General features: G+C 40.7%; 2 protein-coding genes across 4 annotated transcripts; one reads left to right on the plus strand and one right to left on the minus strand.

The window, feature by feature from the left end:
• Nucleotides 1–27,621, plus strand: top3b (DNA topoisomerase III beta). Of its 3 annotated transcripts, none has more exons than XM_026187712.2 (18): nucleotides 1–214; nucleotides 6,097–6,228; nucleotides 6,562–6,668; nucleotides 7,434–7,508; nucleotides 7,756–7,946; nucleotides 8,406–8,562; nucleotides 8,649–8,762; nucleotides 8,987–9,077; nucleotides 10,265–10,419; nucleotides 10,619–10,724; nucleotides 14,123–14,269; nucleotides 19,368–19,541; nucleotides 20,558–20,686; nucleotides 20,919–21,068; nucleotides 21,478–21,578; nucleotides 24,010–24,211; nucleotides 26,658–26,845; nucleotides 27,253–27,621. In XM_026187712.2, the coding sequence occupies exons 1-18, from the start codon at nucleotides 145–147 to the stop codon at nucleotides 27,532–27,534; spliced, it is 2,571 nt and encodes an 856-aa protein (XP_026043497.1). In that variant the 5' UTR covers nucleotides 1–144; the 3' UTR covers nucleotides 27,535–27,621. The 3 variants fall into 3 exon arrangements, with proteins under 3 accessions (XP_026043497.1, XP_026043499.1, XP_026043498.1); XM_026187713.2 differs by lacking the exon at nucleotides 1–214 and adding an exon at nucleotides 1,148–1,166; XM_026187714.2 differs by lacking the exon at nucleotides 19,368–19,541.
• LOC145432395 (uncharacterized) lies at nucleotides 640–4,990 on the minus strand. Its single transcript, XM_080309246.1, has 3 exons — nucleotides 4,887–4,990; nucleotides 2,710–2,882; nucleotides 640–1,072 (listed from the first exon to the last, which is right to left on the minus strand). The coding sequence occupies exons 1-3, from the start codon at nucleotides 4,899–4,901 to the stop codon at nucleotides 844–846; spliced, it is 417 nt and encodes a 138-aa protein (XP_080165372.1). The 5' UTR covers nucleotides 4,902–4,990; the 3' UTR covers nucleotides 640–843.
• Nucleotides 27,622–27,799: the final 178 nt, after the last annotated feature.

Here is a 27,799-nt window from a genome sequence, read left to right on the forward strand (position 1 = left end):
GTAGATCTCGTATGGTAGAACGCGCCATGGCCACTGCAGTAGTTTCTCACACAGCCTGTTAGCCGGTGATAAGCATAGCACAGGTCAGTGTTTCCTTTTGACAAGATTGGGACAGTAAGCGACAGCTGAGGGAAACTGCTCATCATGAGAAGTGTGCTGATGGTAGCGGAGAAGCCGTCCTTGGCTCAGGCCATTGCCAAAATCCTTTCTAAAGGTGGGTACAGAGTAAAAGCTGTGTCGATCAGCACGCAGTGGAAGTATGGTGGAGCCGAAATGAAATTGATTAGCTTTGATCGGCTGACTTTTTGGCGTTTGATTGGTTTTTGTTTTGTTTTTGTTGTTTCTTTCTTTGTTTTTTCAGAATACAAGGATTTTTTAAATCTGGGCACTCAGCATATATAAGCCTGGCTGGCCTGCTTGTCTTAATTAGAGTAATCCAAATGATGATTCCAGTGTTGGACTTGTTGGTTTGTTTCCTGTGTTTGCCTGTACTGCTAAATGACATATTATATACAATAGTTAAAGCAGTACTCTCTTTTTTTAGACACTCTTAGACTGGATCTCGAATTAAACAAAAGTGTTGTGATAACAAGGCTGTCAAAACACTACACATGGACACAGAATTGACACCGTATAATATAAAGTGTCTCAGATTGCTTTAATGAGCTGTTAACAGGTGTGTAATAACTGATAACCTTTTCAGTGTCTTCTGGAAAACAAGCACAATGAGTGAAATGGGCTATTTCTCAGTAAAATTGATGTGAAAACTATACTTTGTCTAAACAGTGGATGTTGGTGAAGTTTTCCAGTGGCCCAAGTTGACCATAGCATGCTCTGTTGTGTTCAGCTGTGTCTGGAGATGGCACATATACATGCCACAGTGATGAGCTCAAACTCCAGAGAGTAGCTGGCTGAGGGGAAGCAGCTGGGGTTCTTTTTGAGGACTGGCATCCTCAGGGATACGGGGATGGTCTCTAAACCAAATTCACTGTCGAGTCCCCTGCAGGAGTGGCCGGTGTGGCAGCTGGCCTCATGGATGACCTGAGGCACCCGGTTCAAGTCGATGTTTTCCCTGGTGAGAGATGAAGAGTAGGCCTATACTGTGAATCTGGATTTGGGCTTATCTGGATTTTCTGTACTACAAAGGTGGTTCACTTCTTACTGAGGTAATTCACCATGGTAACTCATGCTGTGAATCTAACCTTCTCTGGAGCAGGTTAAATTCCAGATTAGAAATCACCACCTACTGGCCAATCAGTTCTCCAGAAAATAGCATCAGCATTTTCTGGAAGAGTAGGAAGGTGTTAAGTTTTTTAACCTTGTCTAATGTCTTTGTTTCCCCATTGAGCATCAGTAACTCAGACTCACAGACATACGCATGCAACAGCTTTTTTGCAGCTTTTTTTTTTTTTTTCATTTGTTATTCTTGAGTTTAGACATTTAAAATACGTAATTCCACTCTTCTAGTGATTTAAGGAATACCGGACTTCATTATTCATTCAGAAGTTTTCTGATGCTAAATTTTCTTTTGTCATTAATCAGCTTTTTCTAATTTAACTTTAAAGACGTTCAGGTACTTTCCAACTTTGAAACTTCTTCTGTGTGAACTTCAGCTTTCAACAGTTTTGCACTTTTGCTTTCAGGTGAATGATTCAATGTATTTCAGCTCATTCAAGATTTTTTAAACTAAATATTCAGCAATTATTACATTTCAGCTCAAACCATTCAGCTGTCAGCATTCACACTGCATTTTCTTCAGGAAATGCATTCTCTAGTTACACATTGATCTGCAACAAACAAGAGGGATGTCCACGTCTCCCGTATTAGGCTGTGAGCCAGTGAGTTTTATTATTAAATGGATCGAGTTTAAAGATCCAGAGCTCTAATTTGTAGGGCTGCAGCTATCGGATATTCGAGTAATCTATCGATTATTCCATTGATTAATCACATAAGAATAACTTTTTTTTGTTATTAATGAGCATTAATAAATATTCAAATTAGAAAAAAACACAGGTCTTTAAGAATGAACTACTCATTGGTTTCCATTTTTTTTTTAAGAAACCATAATCTTAAATGTAAAAATATGTAAATAGTCTCAAGTACAGACAAAGGTCAAAGTCAAATAAAATAAAATATACAATATACTAAGGCATAAGAAATCTACCTTTACTCTGTCTTCTTGGAAGGCTTTCCGATGTTAATTGGAGGAATGTTGTTGTGCTGCTGAAAACAGATGTTATGGTGGTGTAGACATTTTTATTAATATTAATTACTGTCTAACCTAACAACCCTCAGCTCATGGCTCAGAGTGTAATGGCTCATTGGCTTGTGAAAAGTGTGGAGTTTTTAAAAAATATATATTTTAATTATAAAAATTAAGATATTTAATTAATACAATAGTTTGTATTATTTCACTTTCGATCTGAAAAATGTTACGAAAGCCTCAACTTCTGCAGACATACTGGAGATTTTTCTCTGTGTAAAACAAACAGAGAAACAAAAAGCTACAAAAGTTGCTTTTCTTCGCAAAGTTTGTGCTTTAATGAAGGACTCCCGCAGCTTTTTCTGCTAATTTGTAAAGTTCCAATATGGAGAGATGCTTTTTCTTAGTACTAGACTTAACACTGCTGGATAGACCCATCCCATTCAACATTCTCTCAGCCAAGCAGAATCAGCATAAGAGTTTGCGTTGCAGGTTCCAGCACTTACACGTAGCTCCAGGTCGCAATGCTGCGCTCGTTGATGCGGGTGGGCAGGTTGACCAGCTGGCTGTGGTAGTCCTGCAGGCTGTACGTGCAGAAAGATTCGTCCACACACTGGCTGCTCAGTGACAGGGCCACGCACTGATGAAGGGCCAGCAGACACAGCAGAAAGACACGCAGCTGCTGAACACACAGTCAGCGAGTTTATGTTTTGATGGATTGATGAGTTTCTTATCGGTGAACCCAGACACATCACCAAGGTTTCTATACCTTCTAAAGGTGGCAAATGTAATACTGGTCTCCTATGATGGGATAGTTTTTGACTTTAGACTTCCTGTCCTACTTTGTAAGTTTTGGCTTCTTACAATTATTAAAGATTTTAGCGGAAGCCACGCTCATATTTCTTAAGGAAAAATATTATACAGGTGTCAAATATTCTGTCACCTCTAAGTTAAAAAACACGCAGCGCTACTTTTGCCTTGACATAATTTTGGAAGTTGGTTTGAAGTAGATAAGGTCACCCTGTTCAGTTCATCAGGTGTGACTGGGTCCTTTATCTAATTTGTCCACAGAAGGTAAATGGGTCCCACACTGAGCCTGGTTCTGCCAGGAGTTGTTAAACTCCTGCCTGTTAAAATATTTCCTCACCACCACTTCACTGTGCCTGTTCATGGTGGGTTGTTGTGGTTCTCTCTCTTACATTGTCTGGCTCTCAAGATTGATCACATACAGCGATGTTACAGGGTTGCTCTTTTCTTTTTTACTGACTTACTTTACTTGAACAACACTCCCTACATTATCAGAGACCCAGCTTTTAATTACTATTATATTAGGAAATCTGGCATAACCTCTTCCTATTGTACAAATTACTTATTCTGAGCTACTGGTAGATATTGCCAGTCAGGTGAATAACATTCCTGTACTGGTCTTTAAAAAATGGACTCACAGAAATGTTGTAGTGGGTTCAGCATACAAATGTTTTTCTTTTTGTAATAGATTCATACACTTAACTTGTGCAGTCAGGATATTAAGATATTTGAACACCGCTATAGATGTCTAATAAAGTAAGTATGTAGAAAATAGGGGTGGGATTTTAAAAATTGATTTTCTAATTCAAATCGATTTTAGTTTGAATAATGCAATATCGATTTTTAAATATAAATGTATTTTGCCAGAAACGCCAGAATCTCAGGTTAAACCTCACAAAACTATTTCAACAACCACCAAACGGCTAAAACAGCAATTGAGAGCAGGTAAACAGATGTAAACACAAAGCACAGCTCATTCATGTCTGCGGACATGCAGTGGGGTGCTGAAAGCTGACATCTCACACATTCAGAAGCTGCCAGTTTGAACCAGCAGCAAAAGAAGAGCAAAAGTACGCTTCATGTTTGAAAAACATTTTCACTGCTCTCTCACAGTGTGCTCAAGAGACCAGTTTACCATCAATAATCTCTGTTTTCTGCATTATTTGCTTGCTTTTTACGCACCAGTATACTGTTGATTGCACGCTGTCACCCGCCATTTTTTATTTTTTTTTCCCAAACCGACCTCCGATAAGAGAGCCTAATTTCTGCGGTTCAATACCAAAGAAATTTAAGCTTTTACAAAATATGCTTAGATTGCAAAACACTTGGCTATTTCTCTTATAAAACCTCTGTAACTTTGCTCTGATTTTCACTTCAGCAGCATTGGGTAATGTTCATATACTGACTTGTGGTTTTCTTCAGTTTTTTAACTACTGCAGAATCTTTTTAAGGGTTATCTGCTATAAAAGCCAGGCCAAGAAAATCTACTTTATTTTTTTCTGTGTTTTATCCTCAGTCACTTTGATAAAAAGGCATCTGCTGTGATGCTTGCACCTCTAAAGTCTTACAATTGTCAGCTTTGTTTTTATACATATATAAAAATATGGATATGTACTGATAAGTAATAAGAATTATAATATTTCTGACTGTCTGAGTCAAAATCAAATCAATTCAGTTATAGAAATCTGTGACGATATCCAGCTCTAATAGAAAATGAATGTTGTTTAATTTTACTAACCTGCAGATTGAATTAAATAGAGTTGAAAGATGTGAAAACATCCATAAATCTACTAGTGTGTTCCTTAAAGCCCATCTGAGTTTAACGTTGCTGTATGTCAGTCGGCATTACTAAAAACCAAAAAGGCAGCATACTTACCTGGAGCTGTTCCATGGCTTGACTGTTTGGCTGGAGTTAGGTGCAGTGGAGCTTCTTTGCCTTTCTTTGGTGGTCACTCTGTTCTTTGGCTTGGAGTCGATCTGTGAACTGTTTCTGGACCTACCTCTATATATGTGCCCTGTTCTTGGCTGGATTTCTGCTTGTGTGCATTGTTGATTGGGTTGTTCACCTCAGAGAGGCTGGGGTAGCTGTGTCTGTGTAGGGGGTGGGGAATATATTAGTTACTGTCATAATAGTTTGCGTACTGTCATTATAATTCAGCCTTGAGAGAGTCATTTTATTCATAAGGATATTCTGTACCAGAAATTTCATGTAAGCAGGGAGAGGACGCTTGCTCACGACCACTTTGGCCTCGTGCTAATGGCTGCTTCTATGACTCATCAGCAATTAGACTACAGTATGAGAGAACAAAAAAGTGAAGTAACTTTTCTGTAAAGTTTTTGACCGTGATTCAGAAGTTCATTTTTAAATTGATTTCTAAATGTAAAATGCTCAGTAGAAAAAAAAAAAAAAAGCAAAACAAGTCATTTATTAATTCAGTTCAGTTTTATTTATACAGCACCCAGTCACAACAACAGTCACCTCAAGGCACTTTATGTTGTAAGGTAGACCTTACACCATAAAGACCCCAAACTGGTGCAAGATATGCATGAGGGCAGATTGGTGATTACATCAGAGAAGTGCTCTGAGCCACTTCTTGTTTGCAGTGATGATGGACAGACTGACAGATGAGCTCAGACAGAAGTGTCTGTGGACTGTGATGTTTGCAAACACGTTGTGATCTGTAGTGAGAGTAGGGAGCAGGTGGACAAGATCTTGGAGAGTTTGGAGGTATGGTCTTGAAATTCCTATACAGTCTGGAGTGAAGACCATACCTCCAAACTCTCCAAGCCCATAGAAGAAAACGGAATGCAGGGTCGTGGAGGACATGCAGAGAGTTGGTGTGACAGAGGAGGATGCTAGAGATAGGATGAGATGGGATCTCCATAAAAGGAGCAGCAAAATGAAGGTGTAGGTGTTGACCTGTCAATTAAAATTCATCTGCTGTTTGAGCTGTTAAATTTGTATTAAGGCTTCTGGTTTTTTAACATGAACATTGAAATGTTTTGAATGACCTTATCTGTTTGTAATTATAATAAGATAACCGTGTAGCCTTTTTCATGCCTAATTTGCTCTCCTTTTTCTTTAGGAAACTGTACAAGTCGCAAGGGGCTCAATGGCGCATGCTCAGTGCACGAATACACCGGCATTTTCCAGGGCCAAACTGTACACTTTAAGATGACTTCTGTTTGTGGGCATGTGATGAGTCTCGATTTTATTGGTGGGTATCCTCCATGTTAGGTCTTGCTCAGCCTTGATCTAAATTTTCACTGTTTTTTTTTTTCACCTCCTAATTTTACATGGGAGGAGTAATTAAAACAGATTATTAGGGACAGTTTTATAAAATAATACAGTTCAAAACGCCACAACTTATTGGTGTCAGATGATGAAGGGGTTATTTTCTGTGAAGCACCATTGTATAAAAAAAAAAGTGTCAGTCATTGTATTGTAGTACACTGCAGTGATCAAGTGATATGAACTGTATGGCTGATATCGGTCCACAGCAATAGTGTAGTGAATGTGAAGGATGTTGCACTTTTTCTTTATTTTCCAGGGAAATATAACAACTGGGACAAAGTAGACCCTGCAGAACTCTTTAGTAAAGCTCCTACTGAAAAGAAGGAGGCCAACCCTAAACTCAATATGGTCAAGTTTCTTCAGGTAGGTTGACCCATTAATTGGCTTTACAATACATCGGTACTAGTTGTTATGTGATTTCTTATTTTAATCAGATTAGAGTCTGGACTTTGATTAGTCACTCCAAAACCTATTTGGCTTTTTTTTTTTTTAGCTGTTCAGATGTAGACTTGCTGGTGTATTATTATGTTATCGATCTTGATGTAGTGTCTTTCCCTAATGTAAAGTGCCTTGAATGGTTTTGGATCATTGTCCTGCGGAATAACCCAACTGAGCAATACTTTTGAAGTTTTGGAGTTGGAGTTCAGTTGTAGGTTTTTTTCTATGTGTGGATAATAGCTCTCACCGTGGTTCACTTGAGTCCCAGAGCCTGAGAAATGACTTTGTTTCTGGGTGCCACAATACAAAAAAACCCATTATGTGTTGCTTTTTGAGATCTTTTAGCCTACTTGGTTTTATTTAAAAGATCTCTTGATTCAGTAGATCTGGCACTAATCAGGCTATCTGGCTAATCAAATTAAACTCAGCTTTCCAAAATGTAGTTAATCACATTTAATTCACTATCAACAAAGGGGCCAGGTATATTTGATAGATTTTGTTCCCTTAATAAATGAAATCATCATTTTAAAACTGCACTTTGTATTTATTTCAGGTTTTCTCTTTCTAATATAATTCTTTTGAAGATTTGAAACGTGTCACAGTTGCACAGCATACTAACAAATTTGGGAGGGTGCAAATATGTTTTCACTGCACTGCATTGTTAACCGTAAGTTTGTGGTATCATGTCAGGTTGAAGCCAGAGGCAGTGACTGTGTGGTTTTGTGGTTGGACTGTGACAAAGAAGGAGAGAACATATGTTTCGAGGTAATGCTGGTCACCACATCTGTTTCTTATTAGTACTCTCTATTAACATAAGGCTTTCAAACTTTTTGATAAAACTTATAGTTGTAGCTGTATCAGATGGCCTACAGTCATCCTTTAGTGACCTGGTACATGCTCAAGCTGCTGTCATTTAATTTTGTGTGCTCTTTCTAGTTTTGTCCTGTTCGTGTTCTTGATCTTTTTGTGCTGTTTGTTTCTGTGTTCTGCCTCACCTGTAATTCTCTTCAAGGTGCTGGATGCCATTCAGCCAGTGATGAATAAGGGAAGTGCCAGGAGTGTTTACCGTGCCAAATTCAGCTCCATTACTGACACTGACATCTGGAATGCTATGAACCGCCTTGGAGAGCCCAATCACAATGAAGCTCTGTCAGTAGATGCACGGCAAGAGCTGGATCTGCGTATTGGCTGTGCCTTCACCCGGTACACTGCTCTCTTCACCCACACACAGCTGTCTACTGATGTAGAAGGTTTCAAAATTACAATTCAAATAAATACCCTGGTGATACTGGAGCCTTATTGTCTCATCTCTCTATATACTGTACTGTATGTAGCAGAGATGACAATAAAGTTTACTTTGACTTTGACTTTGATTTCTCACGTAAGCTCAGAATTGTGTGATTAATCAAGCAGAAGAGGAAGGTTAGTTAAATACCACACTTTCAAACTGCACTAATTTAAAAAAAAAAAAAAAAGGGGGTCCCAAACTCAAAATGCCACAGAGCACTGTTTTTGTGTGATTTCACCTCCATCCAAAGCTTAGTTCATCTGGTCAGAGGTTTATGAAATTCCAGAATCTTTGAAAACATGGTTGATTACAGCTGATCAAAGATATTTATACTGTTCATTTAAGGTTTTTTTCTTGACTAAACTAATTTTCAGGTTCCAAACAAAGTATTTTCAAGGGAAATATGGCAATCTAGACTCTTCGTTAATCTCCTTTGGTCCGTGCCAGACCCCAACACTTGGCTTCTGTGTGGAACGCCATGACAAGATCCAGTCCTTTAAACCAGAGACTTACTGGGTCATCCAGGCAAAGGTAAACCATGACCTCAGTTTCCTGCCACACTGTCAAAGATTCCTTTCTGCTGTGCGGTATTGACAGAAATGATGTGCTTTGTTCAGGTTTTTAAAGGAAAGGAGAGTCCACTGACACTGGACTGGAACAGAGTTAGGGTCTTTGACAGAGAGGTGGGTCAAATGTTTGTCAACCTGGCGAAAACATCCAGGGATGCGCAGGTGAGTGCAAAAACCAGACTTTGTGGTTTGTAGATAATATTTTTTTATTGTACATGTGCTGTCTGACATTATGAAGGTCATGATTATTATTCCGTTTCCTGTTTCACCAAATATTAAATTAACTACAAAGACAAACGTCTGCTTTATAAAACATTTTCCAGTCAATCTGAATTATAATAAATTTAGGTCAGCTTGCTTAAGCAGGTGTCTGCTCTCTCTCACAGGTGGAGTTGGTGAGTAAGAAGGAGAAGACCAAGCAGAGGCCTCAAGCCTTAAACACAGTGGAGATGTTGAGAGTGGCTAGTTCTGCCTTAGGTATTTACATATGTATATTTACATTTACAGCTATTTATATTTACTTTTTCATGAGCTGTCATTTCTCCTGAGCATACAAATACACTGAGGGGATGGGTTTGTGGTTTTTCATGAGTCATGGATAGGAAAAACAATAGTTTTTTTTTTCTTGTTTTGGTTTGTTTAATCTTTATGAAGTTTGAACTAAGAATGTTAAGCTTGATTAGATGAAACTGACTCAAATATAATTGAACACGTTTGGTTCCCTGGTGATTCTAAATTGATACATGTGTTGATGCAGGATGTGTTTTATGGATATGTGGTGTAGTGTAAAGTATTTTGAGTGATCGGAATAGGATATCCTTGGTGTATCTACTAGGAGGCTGAGGGGTATCCACTATTTTTAGCTACTGTGTTACGCACCGTGAGTTAAATTGTAATCAAATGTGCTTTATAAATAAAACTGTTATTGCCAATCGCCGCTTTACACAGCGTCCCAACTTCTTCGGAATTCGGGTTGTGAATATGGCTGCTATAACACTGACAGTTGTTCTGATCTTTGATTATTATGTTTGCAAAAATAAAATGATACTGTCTTTATATTTGATCCTTGTACTTTTAATATTGTTTCAATGAAAGGTAAGGGTCATGTACTGGAAAACCCACCTTACACTTTATCCTTTGCGATCGAGAGGAACAGTCACTTACTGGAGAGTATCTTCTGTTCTATTCTTACCTTATATCTAAACTTATCATAAAAAGTCTTTTGAATGGAATTTATATTCACAGGAATGGACTCAGGTTTTCTATTGTTTTAATGTTTAATGAGTTTGACCATCACACCCATTACTTATGTGACATAAGATATCTCAATGCATTTCTCTGTTAGATGATGTATTTCTTTGTACTTATTATATGTGGCATGAAAGACTGCTGGGTGTGCCCTTGTGGCAGCACAGGTGAATGAGTCTGTTAGAGAAGATGCTCCACTGCCTGTCCAGTAAATGGTGCAGATGGTGATCTGGGTTATACATAGATGGATAAGAGTTTGTTTAGTGACAGCCTCTATGCCATAGTTTCAAGTGTGTCCAGTTTGCAGCCAATCACATCCAGCCTTCCTCATCGGTGTACTCTGTCTGCTGGAAGAAAAAATGCGAAAGAATTAAAGAGAAAAAGGATGTGATAAAGGATGTGATATTATGTTTCAGGCATGGGTCCCCAGCATACTATGCAGATTGCTGAGCGCCTATATACACAGGGCTACATCAGCTACCCACGTACCGAGACGACCCACTACCCAGCAAACTTCGACCTGAAGGGAACACTGAAGCAGCAGACCAACAACCCCTTCTGGGTAGAAGAGGTGAGTACATTCATTCAAGGCTGCTCATATGTGTATACATAAAGTGATTCATTCAATTCAGTTCAATTCAATTCTATTCACACAACCCCAAATCGCAACAACAGTCACATCAAGGCAATCCTACAGTAGTACAAAGAAAGAGCCACTTAGAAATTAATGTGATTGAAAATGATAAAAGGTTTTTTTAATTTTTCATCAGGTAAAAGCTCTCCTTTCAACTGGAATAAACCAACCCAGGAAGGGCACTGATGCTGGAGATCATCCACCTATTACTCCCATGTGTGCTGCCACGGAAGCAGAACTAGGTGAGCAATACAGGCAAATAACTGAACAATATCACCTCTTTTTATGATACACCTCTATTTATATAGGGCATGCCTTCAAGGAGCAATGAGCAATATTGTAGACATATTTTCTGTTAGTCAATCTAGGAAATGTTAAGTTAATAAAGAGTTTGAATATTCAAAGCCCTATATATAACATGTTAGGATGTCTGATGGTTATTATAGTTAAAATATTATTATAGTTAAAATAAAAAATATCCTTTGTTGTGGAATTTGTGAATTTGGTTTAAAAAAGCAATTTGTCACAAATTAATGATGGTTTGGGCATTTTTATTGAGGCGAGTCAACAGATTTCAAAAGCAACCTGTGCACAAAGCTTGTCATCATTTAGAAGCATTAGGTGCTCTAAAATCTCACAAATGATAGTAGTTGAAAACTTCACACAGTTGGCTGTAGTTCAGTTGATAGAGCAGATCACTTGCTAATCTTAAGTTTGGTGGTTTGACCCAGTCTGCATGCCCCAAGTTGCTCTCTGATGCATCTGACAGAGTATGAATGTGTGCATGTTTTGATAGAAAGCACTTAAAGAGTAGAAGAAAGTGCTTGTTTGAGTGGGTGAAATGTTGTATAAAAATGGCTTTGAATGCTCTGGGGGAGTGCTATATGTAAGAATCAGTCCATTTAACTTGAACTCTTAAATTCTCTCTAGCACAGGGGTGGGCAATTAATTTTCCCACAGGGCCACTGCATGACTAACTGGTAGATGGTAGCACCAATAAGATGAACTCAGTTCTTTTTACAAACTGTTACTATTAAGATTAGATGTTACAAATATTCAACAAAAATGAGCAACAGGCATAGTAAAATCAATAACTGTGTGAAAAAATGTCCTGAAAGTGGGTCAGCTATCCTTTAAAAAATTAATTAATTAAACAGGAATTTTTATTTTCAATATATACATACACACTATTCCCTACCTGCTAGCATATTAGACCCTGCTGTTATGTGATTGTCTCAGAGGCATCTTTGCACAGCCTGCACCTGGCATCTTGCTTGCTGTGGTAGACCCCAGCCTCTATCGACTTCGTGCTTCACTTTTAAGTTGTGCTGTATTGTGTACTGTGCTGCCACCATTAGTGCCTCTGTGTTTCAGTTTAGCTTTCTCCAGGTGTCAGTAGGATTTTTCAATATCAGCCACTTCTTCTGTCTGCCAGTGGTACATACCATGCAGGTGCCTGTCCGTCGATAATGGTTTCACTTCTTGCTCCTCTTCGTTCATTAGTCACCTCCTCTCCATGAATGCCTCCATCGATGCCAGGTGTGAATGACACATTGTCTTATTGACAATGGTCACAGCTGATCATGTGCTTGGTGAATACCACAGACAGCAGAAACCCAAGAATGAAGGGGAGCAATAAGAGAAACCATTATTGAAGGACAGGCCCCAGCGTGGCAGACAGAAGAAGCCAGTCTTGTTAATGATCTGGCTGAGGGGGTTCAAGGTTATGCAGAACAACAGTGGGGACAAGGCACCTCCTTGGTACATCCCGGACTTGGTGGTGACTTGTGCTATTGATTTGAAGTTGTCCCTGTTGAATCGCTGATGAATCTTAGGGTCCTGTTGATCTTGTATATTTCTAGGCATTCCAAGATCCATGTGGAAGGCACTGAGTCATAGGCTTTCTTGTAGTCAATCCAGGTAGTGCACAGGTTGGTCAGTCTGGTCTTACAGTCTCAGGTAGGGCTGGGCGATATGACCCAAAATTCATATCTCGATATTTTTTAGCTGGATGGCGATATAAGATATATATCTCGATTTTTTTTTTTTAAGCCATAAAGTAAGAACAAAAAGAGAGTTCTTAGTCAAAGCTGTGTCCCAGATGTCACACAGGCACTTTTATTAACATACAGCACAGATGTACATGAAAAATTACTCAAAATTAAATTATGAGAATTCATTAAATAATAATGCTCCATAAATAAAAGAAAACAAGGTTGTTTTTGTGCTAAACAAAGAGCTCACAATTGTGCAGTCAAAATGTAAACTAAAAGACGCTGAGCGTAATAACAAAGACAGATTTCACAGCTGCTCTGTTCCCAAGTTTTACTGTGTGACTGATAGCCTGGAGTTTGAAATCCGCTTCATAACCACCTCTCTTACAGGTGCCATTTATGGTCCTTATACACACACAATACGGTAATATTACGTTGATGCACAGTACGTATCACTCCGCGAAGCTCCTTGGTAGCCGTAATGCGCCGACAATCTATCAAGCGGTGCAGCTCCGTAGCTTACCAAAGTCGTACTCAAACATTTTTGACAGATTGCTGAGCGCCGTGTACCACATAAAATCGGTTCGCGGCCATCAAGCACAACCAGAATTCATACATAAGGCGCGCTATCAACTTTTGAGAGAATGAAAGGATTTTAGGGTTAGCGCTGTTAGCTCATTAGCATGTTTAGCTCGTTAGCACGTTGACGCCATCCAGCCCCACGCATGGGGCGATGCGCAGTAACTCGTTAACGGAGATTTGCCGTGTCCGTCTTGTCGCTGCCTGCACGTGAAGCGATGGGGGAGGAGGGGGAGTTGTCTTCAGTGAAGGCGAGGCGGAGTAACGTTGCGTAGAGACAAAAGTGGACGAAAGAGAGGCAAACTTGCGGCTCCACAACTATAATTATAACGTAACATAGACTATATCGATATAAAGGATATTGTCACATCTTATATCTCGTATAAAAATATATCGATATGTTTTAAAAACTCGATATATCGCCCAGCTCTAGTCTCAGGCAACTGCTCTTTCTACCAGGAGCTGGTGTTTTGCCCCTCTGGTGTTTCCTTTCTGAGTCCTACTCACGTACTGAGCCATGTGCCTTTTCATCTTAGCCACCATGATGCTTGACAGGAGCTTCCATGTGGTACTGAAACAGGTATATTAAAGGACTCGTCCCATCCCAGTAACAAACTGTTTCAACTTCTGCAATGAGGCAGAAGGTTCCGCACCATGGGGGCAAAAATCACGAGACTCTAGTAGCTTCTGTCCTCTGGTCCTAAATCAGAATGTGCCCCCACTCCCCTCACAGTATCCATAAGTGACTGAAACAGGACCTTATATTGTATTCTTGTCACAGAACTTTCATGGTCATATTTCATATCGTATCTGATTCATTTTTATGTTACATGCTGCTAGACTGATCATGCTGCTTCACTACTGTGTATACTACTCTGGTCACTTGTTTTAATTGCACTGCTCTGTCAATACATTACTGTGCTAATATGGCACAAGACACACTGTTCTAAAAAGTATTTGAAATTGAATAACCCAACATCTAACAGTGTGAAGTTATTACACTGTAGAATATTAGAATAGTACATCAATAACTATGTATACCCAAATGTGTTCTTTTCTTCCCACAGGAAGTGATGGCTGGCGGCTATATGAGTACATTACCCGGCATTTTATTGCCACTGTAAGTCAAGACTGCAAGTACCTACAAACCACCATAGAGTTCAGCATTGGCACAGAGGCTTTCTCATGTAGTGGAAGAACCCTTATATCACCAGGTAAACATAGATGATTGTTTTGCAGAATTTTGCAGTACTTACCTGCAGTAAACCATTGCATTGTATTAACATCATTGTTTGCTTAGTGTATGGAGTAATTGCTTGTGACTATGTAGCTGTCAAAGGTGCCTTATGACATCATAAACTTTGCTTATAGCCAGACTCTGTGATTGTATGCCCTTTTGGTGTAGACAAGATACAGACCACATGGTGGCACTATTCAGATGGAGTTTTTAGGATTTGACACCTGTCTATATTTTGTGGTTCTTCATAACTATTTTAGAATACAGCTGCAAATAATGTCAGCAGTGAGTCCTTAATCAGCTTTCTGAGTCCGTGAACGATGGCCTGACATTGTGCTTTAGAGCTGCTTGATTAAGAATTTACTGCTTCATTAAACATAGTCTCACCCATACTTCTTACCCAGATGCAGGAAAACAGGCCCAAACTGCAACAGTATTTCCCTTTCTTCCAACAAAATTTTTATCATTTAAACATGCAGTCATGTGGAAGAAAAATTTACATGAGTCTATGCATCTCAGGCTTGAGTGTTCTTTTTGCAGAGCAGTACTTTGTTCCCCCATAGTCTAGTCGCTTTGCTGATATGATGAGTGACAAGAATCCTGCAGAAATGTTTTTTGTTAATGTTGTGTACACTTCCTTTAAACATGTCTTGGGAAGATCAAACCTTAATAGATCTTTACATTAAGAAAGGATCTATTTGTCTACTCCTCTGACTTGTATAACAATCAGATTATGGCTTAGATCTTCAGTGCAGAGTAGGGCTGGCAATATGGCCTAAAATCCATATCGCGGTATAATTTGAAGCATGTGCGGTAACGATATATATCGCGATATATTCTTTTCTTCTGTATAACGTATTTTCCACACTTTAAGGCACCAGAGATGGGCAGTAACACGTAACACGTTACTGTAATCTGATTACTTTTTTCAAGTAACGAGTAAAGTAAGGGATTACTATTGCAAAAACGGTAATTAGATTACCGTTACTTCCCTGTAGGAACACTGCGTTACTTAAACCGTGATTTTTTTATTTATTTTTTCGCTTACGTCATTGTCTCATGACAATGACGTAAGCGAGTGCGACGTTCGTGACAACAGCTGTGTGCAGATCAACAATGGATAATATATCGAGTGCGGGAGAGAGTATGAGCATGCAGCATTTAAAGCGTGGAAGTACTGACCTTATTTTGAGTTTGATTCCATAAAAAGTGACAAAAACATTTGCGTCCATTGTGCGTGGGAAGAAAACTTCTTTTTACAGCAAAAAAAACCCCTAAACAAGCACCGAGTGTGCAACGACGTAATGGGAAATTCACAGAGAAACTCGCGGATTCTTCAACTGACCACTGCGGCACACCTGCACCAGGGCAAACCTCCGCCAACCCCACTCCTGCTTTACAGGTGAAAATAGAGCAAAAGGACCGCTGAGTCTTTGATTTTATTTATTTTCTGCTGTGTTTTACTTGCATCTATTTGAAAGTGTAAACACAAAAAAATGTTGTCTGTGAAGGTTCTCAGTCATCCAGGTCATCGTAGTCAAAGGAGCTTGCAAAGAAAAGCGTCTGGACTTCTTTAAGTTGCGAGAAGCTAAAATCCTCTTTCGAGGATGCCAATGTTCACATTTTGGACAGAGAGGACAGATGGTTTGAAAGAGGAGTGAAAGAAGCCATCTATGTCCACTGTGAGCGACCATCTTTGAACAGAGGCGGGGGTTTACGACACCAACTCTCTGCCATCTATAATCCAGTTTTGAGATCCCTTCCCAGACGCCTTAACGCCCACTTACATCCTGGGCCAGCTGACCTCAGGAATTCGCATGATAAGGTGGGGCCAGGTTTCACAATGAACTCACCCGAAACTCTGGCTGATTGGGACTAGAGATGGCACAATACCACTTTTTTATGTCCGATACCGATATCATAAATTTGGATATCTGCCGATACCGATATGAATCCGATATAGTGTTTTTTTAATCAACAAAACTGTTTTTTAAATATCTTGCTGCATTTTGTATAAGTTCATACTCAAGTTTAAAACAACAACTACACCAAAGCTATTCTGTTATACCTGTATGCAAAAAAAAAAAATTCATAGTTCAGCAATACTGATCAATCTAATAAACTTAAACCTACACCATCCTCCCTATTCTGGTATTTTAAAGAGTACTTAGCATAAATATTAAGCAACCTAACTAATAGGGTTCCAACTCCCAGCAACAACAAAAATAAATAAATAAAAAATAGGGAACCACCCCTCACGCTCCACCTCATGATGCTTAATCGACGTAATCAACCTTAATTTGATGCAGTGTGAAAAAAAATACACAGAAATCAATTCTTTTTCAAGAAATATTAAATAGATTCAACATCTTTCTTCAACAAAATTGCAGACTGCACAGATGGTACCTTCCCAAAGGAAAAAGTACTATAGCTTACTAGGGTATATTAGACTTAACAGTTACTATATACAAGAATGGACTTCTATACATTTTACATCAGATTAAAACTTTGGGTGTAAGATTCAGATAAATATTAAATAATTAAAAGCTCGACATTTTAAATGAGAATAAGAAAGAAAAGTATGTCTTTGTGCCCCCTTTTCCCTGTTAATGCCCTATCGGCCCCCCTGGCTAAACTTTGCTAGATCCGCCCCTGCACAGTTACCAGCGTCAGCTGTAGAAAAAGATCCTCGAGTAGAAAGTAATATTAAATAAATTCTAACAACAGCTGATCAAGCTTAAACATGCTGCTGTTGTTTAGTCGCTGGTTTCCTCTGTCTGGTGCAAAGTGGGCCAAAAGCAAACAAGAGACAAACAAGAGTCGCGACAGAAAAGCCGATCAGCTGATCATTAAGCAGTTTCATGATTGAAGTAGCAGCCGGAGAGCGAGAGGCAGTCGCTCGTTAAGCTTAACGCAGGAATGCTTTACAGACATTCAGAGATGGACTTACACACTTGCTTTACTTCTCTCGGGGATAACTTTGTCGGAGATGAAATGCCGGGTTGCTAGCGAAGCTCCAAATGCTATCCAGACCACCGACAGGTCCCGCATGCCACAGCCGCTCTATCACGTGATGCATACTGCTCCGACGTGCTAACGTTCTGAGGTGAGTTACAGCGTGTTGCAAGTTTTGTGAGGTGCTTTCGTGATATTTAATGGATCGGATTACATTTTTTATTTTTCTCCGATATCCGATCCAGTAATTTAGGTCAGTATCGGACCGATACCGATACGTAATATTGGATCGGTCCATCTCTAATTGGGACCCACGCCCAGTTTCACACCTTGGCTCAGGCGATTAGAGGATCATCAGGGGGTCCTTTTCTCCCTCTGTGGGGGGGGGGTTACTCCCACTAGGTTTATATCTGGGACTCTCCACCATTTGACCTTAGAACTGAAGAAGCTTCTCGGATGAGAGGTGAAACATCTTCAAGCAACTTAAAGAAGTCCAGACGCTTTTCTTTGCAAGCTCCTTTGACAAAAAAATTTTATTTTATGTGCTGGAATGTGCAGAAAATAGGTTTAAATGTTAAACTAATTTCTTCAAGTCAGAGAATGGTGCATATAATTAAATTTTTTGCTTGATGCATAAAGTTAAAAGATTAAAACTGATAAAAACAAGTTTAAAAAAAGAGACTTTTCCATTTGATTACATTTTGTATGATGGATTATGCAGAAAAAGTAGAATTGGGCTGAGAGATCTATCGCTTTATCACCTATTCAGGTTGTAAATCGGGTTTTTAAAAAGTGACTAAGTAATTAATTACTTTTGAAAATAAGTAATCAGTAAAGTAACGGGATTACTTTTTGGGGAAGTAATCAGTAATTAGTTACTGATTACTTTTTTCAAGTAACTTGACCAACACTGTAAGGCACACTTAAAATCCTTTAATTTTCTCAAAAATTGAGAGTGTGCCTTATGTATGAATTCTGGTTGTGCTTACTGACCTCGAATCGATTTTGGCGTGCAGAAATCTGTTAAAAAATGTTTTAGTACAACTTTGGTAAGCCGCATTGCTTGATGGATTGTCAGAGCATTACGGCTGCCGTAGTGAGGAGCTTCGCGGAGTAATCTGGGTCCAAAACTCCGTCTCTTCAGGTCCCTAAGTCAAACGAACACTGAGAGTTAAACACGGTCTAAATTCTTTAATCTTTAATAAAATCATCAGTGTTGCTGCTTTACCAGGTGTAACAATTAAGTTTAACATCCATGCATCCATGAAAACAGAATTTATTAAATTTAACGGAGTTAGAAGTTAACAGGAAGTTAGCTCGCTAGTTTACAGCTAAACATAACATACCATGTTCTGACTGAGAGACTTTTGAAACTAGTTAAAACGTACAGCTCTGCTACCACTTCCGACATAAATGAAGACAGAAAACTAAACAGCAAGGGCGTTTGCAGGGTTACTGAAGTTGGACTGCCTGGTATATAATGTTGTGCTACGTGATTGCTAGTGACACAGCTATATTAGCATAATATTAGCACAGTGAAGCTGGAGGATGAACGCCAACTTTTTTTCCCACGTTAACATTTATTAACTTTTTTTCCTACTCAATAAATGTTAACGTGACGGATTCTGGTGGTCAGGGACAAATGCAATCGCATAGCAGGATGCTATACATAGGGCAAACTTCAGTCAGGAGAAGAACTGAGATTATTTATCCACAATACAAGGTTAGTTATTAATATACTGCAACAATATGGGAATAAAACAGCTGCGAGAGAATTCAACATTAATGAATCAATGTTACGGAAGTGGAGGAAGCACAGTTTTTAGCTTTCCCCATATTTCAAAAGTGCTTCATCTCTTTGCTATGACTGTCCCCCGGCATAATTTGTAGATGATAGTGGTTGCTACAACTACTGTTTTGGTCGGAAGCATCGCAGCTGTAGCAGCTTGATGACATCATCATCATGCGCTATCGCGGTACCGATATCGTTGGCCAAATTTATATCGTTTCTATCGTATATCGTTTATATCACCCACCCGTAGTGAAGAGATTTGTGAACATTAAAGAATTACCACGCCTGCAGCAAGCTAATCCTTGCTAAATGTGCATTTTGTTTTCAGGTTACACGACTGTAATGCCATGGCAGGGCATCCCTCTGGAAGAGTCCATACCAGTATGTGAGCGTGGAGACACTTTCTCAGTAGATGAGATCAAGCTGATAGAAAAGCAAACCAGCCCACCAGACTACCTGACTGAGGCTGAACTCATCACCCTCATGGAGAAACATGGCATTGGTATACTTAAATACTTTTTAAATAATTTAAGCAACAAGCTGGAGTTCAAGTATCTCGGGGTCTTGTTCGCGAGTGATGAGAGAAGGGAGCCGGAGATCGACAGATGGATTGGGGCTGCAGCTGCAGTAATGCGGACGCTGCACCGGTCCGTCGTGGTGAAGAGGGAGCTGAGTATAAAAGCGAAGCTCTCAATTTACCGGTCGATCTACGTCCCTACCCTCACCTATGGCCACAAGCTGTGGGTAGTGACCGAAAGAACGAGATTGCGGATACAAGCGGCAGAAATGAGCTTCCTCCGAAGGGTGGCTGGCCTCTCCCTTAGAGATAGGGTGAGGAGTTCGGCCATCCGGGAGGGGCTCAGAGTAGAGCAGCTGCTGCTCCACATCGAAAGGAGCCAGCTGAGGTGGTTCGGGCATCTGACAAGGATGCCCCCTGGGCGCCTCCTGGGTGAGGTGTTTCAGGCATGTCCCACCGGGAGGAGGCCCCGGGGCAGACCCAGGACACGCTGGAGAGATTATATCTCTCAGCTGGCCTGGGAACGCTTTGGTATTCCCCCGGACAAGCTGGAGGAGGTGGCTGGGGAGAGGGAGGTCTGGGCCTCTTTGCTTAGGCTGCTGCCCCCGCGACCCGGCCCCGGACAAAGCGGATGAAGATGGATGGATGGATGGATGGAAGCAACAAGCTGCCTGTGCACATTGCTTAATTTAAACTCAGCTGTTCGCTTAGATGGAAAGCTGGTCTGTGTCCAGGAAATGGACCTGCTGTGGGTTATCACTTCATGTCTGGTCATATTTTAATTGTGTGGTATTTGGGAAGCAAGGCAGAAACGGATTGCAGATGCCAGTCACCCAGTCTGTCATCTCTATTGCATGGATGATTCATTAATCTTTCTGCTCATTACACATGTTTATTATATCTTTGAGGACAACCTTTGAGGACTTAATGCATGACAGCAGTTCTTTGGCTGTAAATTCTGAAAACAGTCTTATAGATGTTGGTCTTTGTCCTCCCCCCAGGAACTGATGCTAGTATCCCAGTCCACATCAATAACATCTGCCAGAGGAACTATGTGACAGTTGAGAGTGGACGCAAGCTGAAACCAACCAACTTAGGCATAGTCCTGGTACATGGCTACTACAAGATAGGTCATTTGCTTAAGTTACCTTTGTATTCTCTTACTCTTGTAATGAATTTGTGCTTGGTCAGTAATGGAGGGTTTCTGGAACATAACTGATTTATCTTTGGATGCTATGGCAACTAATGCAGGTACTTGAATATAACCAAATACCTGCAGGATATAGGACCAGACAGAGTGGTTTATAGAGCTAATAAAATACAAGATTATTATTAATGCAAATTTAATTGTGTTTTTCTCAGATGCAGAACTGGTGCTTCCCACTATACGCAGTGCTGTAGAAAAGCAGCTTAACCTTATTGCGCAGGGTAAGGCCAACTACCATCAGGTCCTACAGCACGCCCTGGATATCTTCAAGAGGAAGTTTCACTACTTTGTTGACTCCATTACCAGTAAGTCCAGTGAAACCACAGGAACGCAGTGTCACAAGTTCCTTAAAGGGATTATTGATTATTATTATTGGGATTATTATTGGTAGCTGTGGCTCAGAACAGGTTGTTTGCTAATCTGAGGAAATGGTGAAGTGGCTAGTGACCTCACATTGAATCTTTGAGTAAGAAAACTGTGCCATTAAAACTGTTTTAAGTCAGATGGAAAAGATCTCAGAGCTTTAAACAGGCTGGTTTCTGCTAAATGGGTCGAACATGGCAGGGACTGGGTAACAGTGCTGTAATTACAGTTTTACATCAACAAGAAACATGTGACCTGTGAATGCAGAGGAGACATATTATTAAAGCACACTGCAGGTTCCAGTTTCTTGTATGCAGCTGAAGCTCAGACTTTGTGTGTTATTTTTTCCAGACATGGATGAGTTGATGGAGGTCTCCTTTTCTCCCATTGCTGCTACTGGTAAGCCGCTGTCCCGCTGTGGCAAATGCCACCGCTTCATGAAGTATATCCAGGTGAGCAGTCAAAGCCACTAAACCCCGTCTGAAGCATTTGAAGACAGATTGAATTATCAAGACTGTTGGAGCATGATTGTAAAAGAAAATCCTAACACTATAGTGCTCAAGATCTGTAGATGTAAAATGCAAAAATTTCTCTGCAGTTCAAATTCTTTCAACATGATTCACAGCCTAAAATATTATTGTCTGGGTTTAAGGACAAGGACTTTGGAAATTCTGCCTTTTTTGATATATTGTGGCATTTTTGAATCATCTAAGAAATTAACCATTGCAATTCTAAATCACAGCCACATGGCTGGGATTTAGACACGTGAGTTTACCCTCTGTGCTTTTGTCATTTAAAGTAATAAATGACCATTTATTTATCCTGTGTGGACCACTCACTGTGGCCTTGAGAATTAAGCTCATGTGCTTCCTTTATTACCATCTCTGTCCGATGATGGAAGGACTTTTAAGTTCATGAATGAATCATGAAGCTGCAGTTCTGCTAATTATCACTATATGAGATATATGAGCAATGTACCAACACAGTGGTCTTCATTAGCTTTTTTTCTCCAGGAACGAGCAAGTGAACAAAATTTGGTTTTTGTATTTTTGTCTTCTTTGGAGTTTAGAAAATGCCTTTAGTGTGTCTTTTACTTTTACTGTTGGGGGAAAAAACACACATCAGGACACATTGGTATAATTCTATTTTTCATAGGGCAGTAAACATGGTGCACAACAGTTAAGCAGCTTTTATACTGAAACGTATGATCAATGTTATCATTGTGCACTGCACAGAGGCTGCTGCTTTGTGTTGATGGTGTTATTTCTTACACACTAGAGTCATTCAATACTTGATCTGTATGTTCCACACAAGACTGAAGAGGACTCATATATATCAAACACCCAGCACGCCCCTGCGGGCGGTTTATCCTTCAAGCTCGGGTCCTCTACCAGAGGCCTGGGAGCTTGAGGGTCCTGCGCAGTATCTTAGCTGTTCCCAGGACTGCGCTCTTCTGGACAGAGATCTCCGATGTTATTCCCGGGATCTGCTGGAGCCACTCGCCTAGCTTGGGAGTCACCGCACCTAGTGCTCCGATTACCACGGGGACCACCGTTACCTTCACCCTCCACATCCTCTCGAGCTCTTCTCTGAGCCCTTGGTATTTCTCCAGCTTCTCGTGTTCCTTCTTCCTGATATTGCTGTCATTCGGAACCGCTACATCGATCACTACGGCCGTCTTCTTCTGTTTGTCTACCACCACTATGTCCGGTTGGTTAGCCACCACCATTTTGTCCGTCTGTATCTGGAAGTCCCACAGGATCTTAGCTCGGTCATTCTCCACCACCCTTGGGGGCATCTCCCATTTTGACCTCGGGACTTCCAGGTTATACTCGGCACAGATGTTCCTGTACACTATGCCGGCCACTTGGTTATGGCGTTCCATGTATGCCTTGCCTGCTAGCATCTTGCACCCTGCTGTTATGTGCTGGATTGTCTCTGGGGCATCTTTACACAGCCTGCACCTGGGGTCTTGCCTGGTGTGATAGACCCCAGCCTCTATGGATCTTGTACTCAGAGCTTGTTCTTGTGCTGCCATGATTAGTGCCTCTGTGCTGTCTTTCAGTCCAGCTTTGTCCAGCCACTGGTAGGATTTCTGGATATCAGCCACCTCCTCTATCTGCCGGTGGTACATACCGTGCATATATCTATATGTATATATATATATATATATATATATATATATATATATATATATATATATATGAATGAGGATCGCAAGTTCGATTCCTGCCTGGGGCATCTGTATCCAGTAAGGGTCCTAAGGCTAGACCCCCTATGCTAAGCAAGCCTACCGCAGACATGAGCGAGACAGATAAATATGAAGGCATGCTGGCTTGGACGTCGCCCGGATCAACAAGGTCCGCGTCAGGTGTTGAGGAACCAGGGCACCCTGACGAAAAGTGGGCTACTGGAACAAGAAGGCATCGGTGGGCAAGAGACGAAAACAGGGCGTTGTTGGAATGCTACTACGCAAGTAACCCCGGCGGAAGGGGCTACATGAATAGGAGCACTAGGTGCGGTGACTCCCAAGCTAGGCGAGTGGCTCCAGCAGATCCCGGGAATAACATCGGAGATCTCTGTCCAGAAGAGCGCAGTCCTGGGAACAGCTAAGATACTGCGCAGGACCCTCAAGCTCCCAGGCCTCTGGTAGAGGACCCGAGCTTGAAGGATAAACCGCCCGCAGGGGCGTGCTGGGTGTTTTTTTTTTTTTTTTATATATATAATATAGCTTGAAGCAGCGAAGACATAGATGTGTGTTTTCAGACTTGGTGATGATATTGATCTGAAGTGGCCTTTAGCCACTTTATGGTAAAATGTGTAACTGCCCATGAGTGGCAGTGAGTGATTCTTAAATGAAATGAAGCAAACATGTGCATGCAGGCCAAGCCCAGCAGACTCCACTGCTCTCACTGTGACGAGACCTATAGTCTTCCCCAGAATGGAGCCATCAAGCTTTACAAGGAGCTCCGGTGTCCACTGGATGACTTTGAGCTTGTGCTTTGGACTTCAGGGGCGCGGGGAAAGAGCTACCCCCTGTGCCCCTACTGCTTCAGCAACCCGCCATTCAGGGACATGAAGAAAGGTAAGGCAGAATGGGAATGTTATGTTAACCACTGCCCACCAACTATAGTTAACTAGCATGAGCCTTGAAACCCTCTAAGAATCAAACTAATCCGTAATATAATTTTCTGGTACTGGACTGATTCTTTTATATAACGCTTTTCTACTCTCCTGGAGCACTCACAGAGCTTTATACAACATGCCACATACACCTATTCACACAAGCACTTCTATACTTCTATACATTAAGTGCTTCCTAGGTAACATTCATGCAGCATCGGAGAGCAACTTGGGGTTAGTATCTTGTCCAAGGATATTTGGCAGGCAGACTGGGGGAGCCAGGGATCAAACCACCATCCTTCCGATCAGTGGAAGACCTGACCTGAGCTACATTCAACCTGAAAATCATTTAATCAAGATGGACAATGCTCAACTTTAAACAATTCAAAAATACAGAGTTTCTTCTTTCTTTTAACACTAAAAGGTTAGCATGGTCAATCAGGTATGGTCAAAAAAGCTGAGAAAGACGGGGCATCAGGGAGCCACAGTGAAGGTTAGGGAACTAAGAACCAGATGTTGTAGAGAACTGGTTCCCATTATTTCAGTCTGCTTGCCCATTGATTCTGCTTATCAATTATACTTCCACTTGCATTTGCGCTGAAATCAACTGAGCTCTGAAAGTTTTTTAATAGTATTTTTTAAACCTTTGTTCACGGTATTTACACATTCACCTAAAAATGCAAGAGCTTATCGGTTCGATCCTGGGGGTGTTAGGAAGGGCATCCATGTTAAAAATGTGGCAAATAAAACATGCAGAGCCACCTGCTGTGGCAGCCCCTTGTGAGCAGCGGAAAGTAGTTTGTAAGAGTGTTTCATTTCGCAGAAATACCTTTTTGAAGATGGAGGTCCAGAGTAGGGCTGGGCCATATCATACTGTTCACGGTAATACCTGTATACTGTTGGGCAACGATAAGGAAATGAAATATCGCGATAGAATATGGGTAAAACGTGCATGCGCAGTACCTTTGTTTTCATACGCACATGGCGGGAAAAGCATGGCGGTGACAGAGAATGAGAAGGGCGAAAGCGGATCGTTGAATGAAACGGATGAACCAGAATTGGTTTGTAAAAATGCTGCAACTCCAGTGGTGTGGAAATGGTTAAGCTTTTGTCAGATACACGACAAAGCACTATTTTTGGTAGAGCATGCTAGCGGGCCGTTGTTATTCCCGTGGGTTTGTTTTTTTTTTAGAAAATACGGCACACTTAAAATCAATCCTTTGATTTTTCTGAAAATCAATAGTGCCCCTTATAATCCCGTGTGCCTTATGTATGAATTCTGGTTGTGTTTACTGACCTCGAAACGATTGTATGTGGTACACGGCGCTCGAAAATCTGTCAAATGTTTTAGCACGACTTTGCTAAGCTACGAAGCCGCACCGCTTGATGGATTGTAGGAGTATTACGGCTACTGTGGTCAGGAGCCTCACGGAGTGATACGTACTGTGCTTCAACATAATACTACCGGATTGTGTGTGTATAACCTCTTTTTAAGTTTTGTGGATATTATATATGGTTATGCTGAGGATTTGTCGGCCAATTTCCACTGAAAATGCCTTTAACTTTAATGCACATAAAAAGCAGCTGCTTGTTTAAGTGAAAATACATTGATGGTTTGTTTGGGTTTTTTTGCACTAATAAAGTTGTGGAGTTGTAAAGTATTTTGTCTAGTGTCAATTATATCGTTATCGCAAATTTTCAAATGTATATTGTGATAAATATTTTTGGTCATATCGCCCTGCTCTATTCCAGAGTACTTAAACTAGGTGATCTGTACTATAGTAGTAGGATTACTGCCTAGTTCTATTTAAGCATACTGTGCCCTGGTCCTCTTCTTGAGGTGGGTCTGGGGGTGGTTCAGCTGAACTCAAGCACATTACACTTATATTATCTATCCATGAAGCCAGATAACACTCACCAATTAGACTGTAGGATTGTCTTAAAGACATAAAGACCTGTATGATCTCTAATTTTCTTCTTCTAAAGTCACATAAAACTGAGGTTATTGTACTTGGCCCTAAAATCTCAGACATATGATATTTCTAAGATTGTACCAACACTGTCTTAACAACAGCTGCCTCTGTAAGATTGCTGTGTTAAATAGTTAATCAATGTTTTAGGCATGTTTGAGGACAGTGTGTCAACTCTTCTAGCATGCTCCAATGAAACCACAGAATCAAAGGGAGACTGAGAGAAAGTGAGGAAACTACAAGATATTTACATGCTGGTTATCCCTTCATTGGAACTGAAGTTGACTGTGTAATTAATGAATAATTGAAGGAGCTCAATACACACAACACAATACATACAATACACCCACTACTGTCTTAGGAAAAGCGACCCTGTTTCTTTGTGCTTTCTGGTCTCATGGGCCCCTCTGACACTGTGGCGCTGTCTGCTTTTCTCAGGTATGGGATGCAATGAATGTACCCATCCATCATGTCAGCACTCTCTCAACTCGTTGGGCATTGGACAATGTGTGGAGTGTGATAGTGGAGTTTTAGTGTTGGACCCCACATCTGGTCCAAAGTGGAGGATGGCCTGTAATAAATGCAATGTGGTGGTGCACTTCTTTGAACATGCACACAAAGTGCAGGTAAGAAAATTGTCTTACCTACCTATTGTCTTACTTTATTATTGTCTATTATGGACTGGCATGTATAGATGTTTTCAAACTGACCACACTCTATACTACAGTAACGTTCAACCTTTCTCACATATTCATACAGCACTTCATTCTATGCACTTACACTCTTTATTGCCGTTGCATCCTCACCTAATGCCAAGGTAGAATCGTCATTTCGTAATACCCATGTTGTTTGTCTGTGGGAGAAAGCCCATTGTAAGTACAGAGAGCATGTAACCTCCTCACAGAGAGGTCAAACTGTTTCAGTTTTTTCCATACAAGCATCTTTGATCTATAGCATTACTGAAACCGAAGAAAGTATGAAACAGTACCCCAGTTCCTTGATTTATTTATTTTTGTTAATGCTTTTTTCTCAGGTTGCTCAGGAGAGCTGTGATGTCTGTGATGCCTCTCTAGTTGCAGTGGACTTTAACAAGACTCGCACTCCTCTTCCTGCCAGTGAGACCCAACACACTGGCTGTGTTTTTTGTGATCCAGTGTTTCAGGATTTGGTGGAGCTCAAGCATGCCACCATGCGGCATTCCATGTACCGTGGTGGGGGTGGGAGAAGAGGAGGACGTGGACGTGGACGTGGACGTCGTGGCAATGCTAAAAAACCTAAAGATAAAATGGCTGCCCTAGCTGCTTATTTTGTATAGTTTCTGTGTGTATATTGTCCTTTTGCATGTCATTACATGAACTGGTTTTCTTCTGATAATGAATCTAAATATGGTAAATGGCCTGTATTTGTGTAGCGCTTTACTTAGTCTCTGTTGAACCCAAAGCACTTTACACTACTTTCAGTCATCCACCCATTCACACACACATTCACACACTGGTGATGGCAAGCTACATTGTAGCCATAGCTGCCCTGGGGCGCACTGACAGAGGCGAGGCTGCCGGATAATAGCGCCACCTGGCCCT

The sequence above is a fragment of the Astatotilapia calliptera genome, chromosome 12 (assembly GCF_964374335.1).
Source record: "Astatotilapia calliptera chromosome 12, fAstCal68.1, whole genome shotgun sequence".
Taxonomy (NCBI): Eukaryota; Metazoa; Chordata; class Actinopteri; order Cichliformes; family Cichlidae; genus Astatotilapia; species Astatotilapia calliptera.

Bases quoted from the DNA above. Each gene is read 5' to 3' on its own strand.
- top3b (XM_026187712.2), top strand. From the start codon at position 145: ATGAGAAGTGTGCTGATGGTAGCGGAGAAGCCGTCCTTGGCTCAGGCC. The intron at 19,542-20,557 runs GTATACTTAAAT...TCCTCCCCCCAG, and splicing joins CATGGAGAAACATGGCATTG to GAACTGATGCTAGTATCCCA. The intron at 24,212-26,657 runs GTAAGGCAGAAT...TGCTTTTCTCAG, and splicing joins ATTCAGGGACATGAAGAAAG to GTATGGGATGCAATGAATGT.
- LOC145432395 (XM_080309246.1), bottom strand. The intron at 1,073-2,709 runs GTAAGTGCTGGA...ATCTCTCACCAG, and splicing joins ATTGCGACCTGGAGCTACGT to GGAAAACATCGACTTGAACC.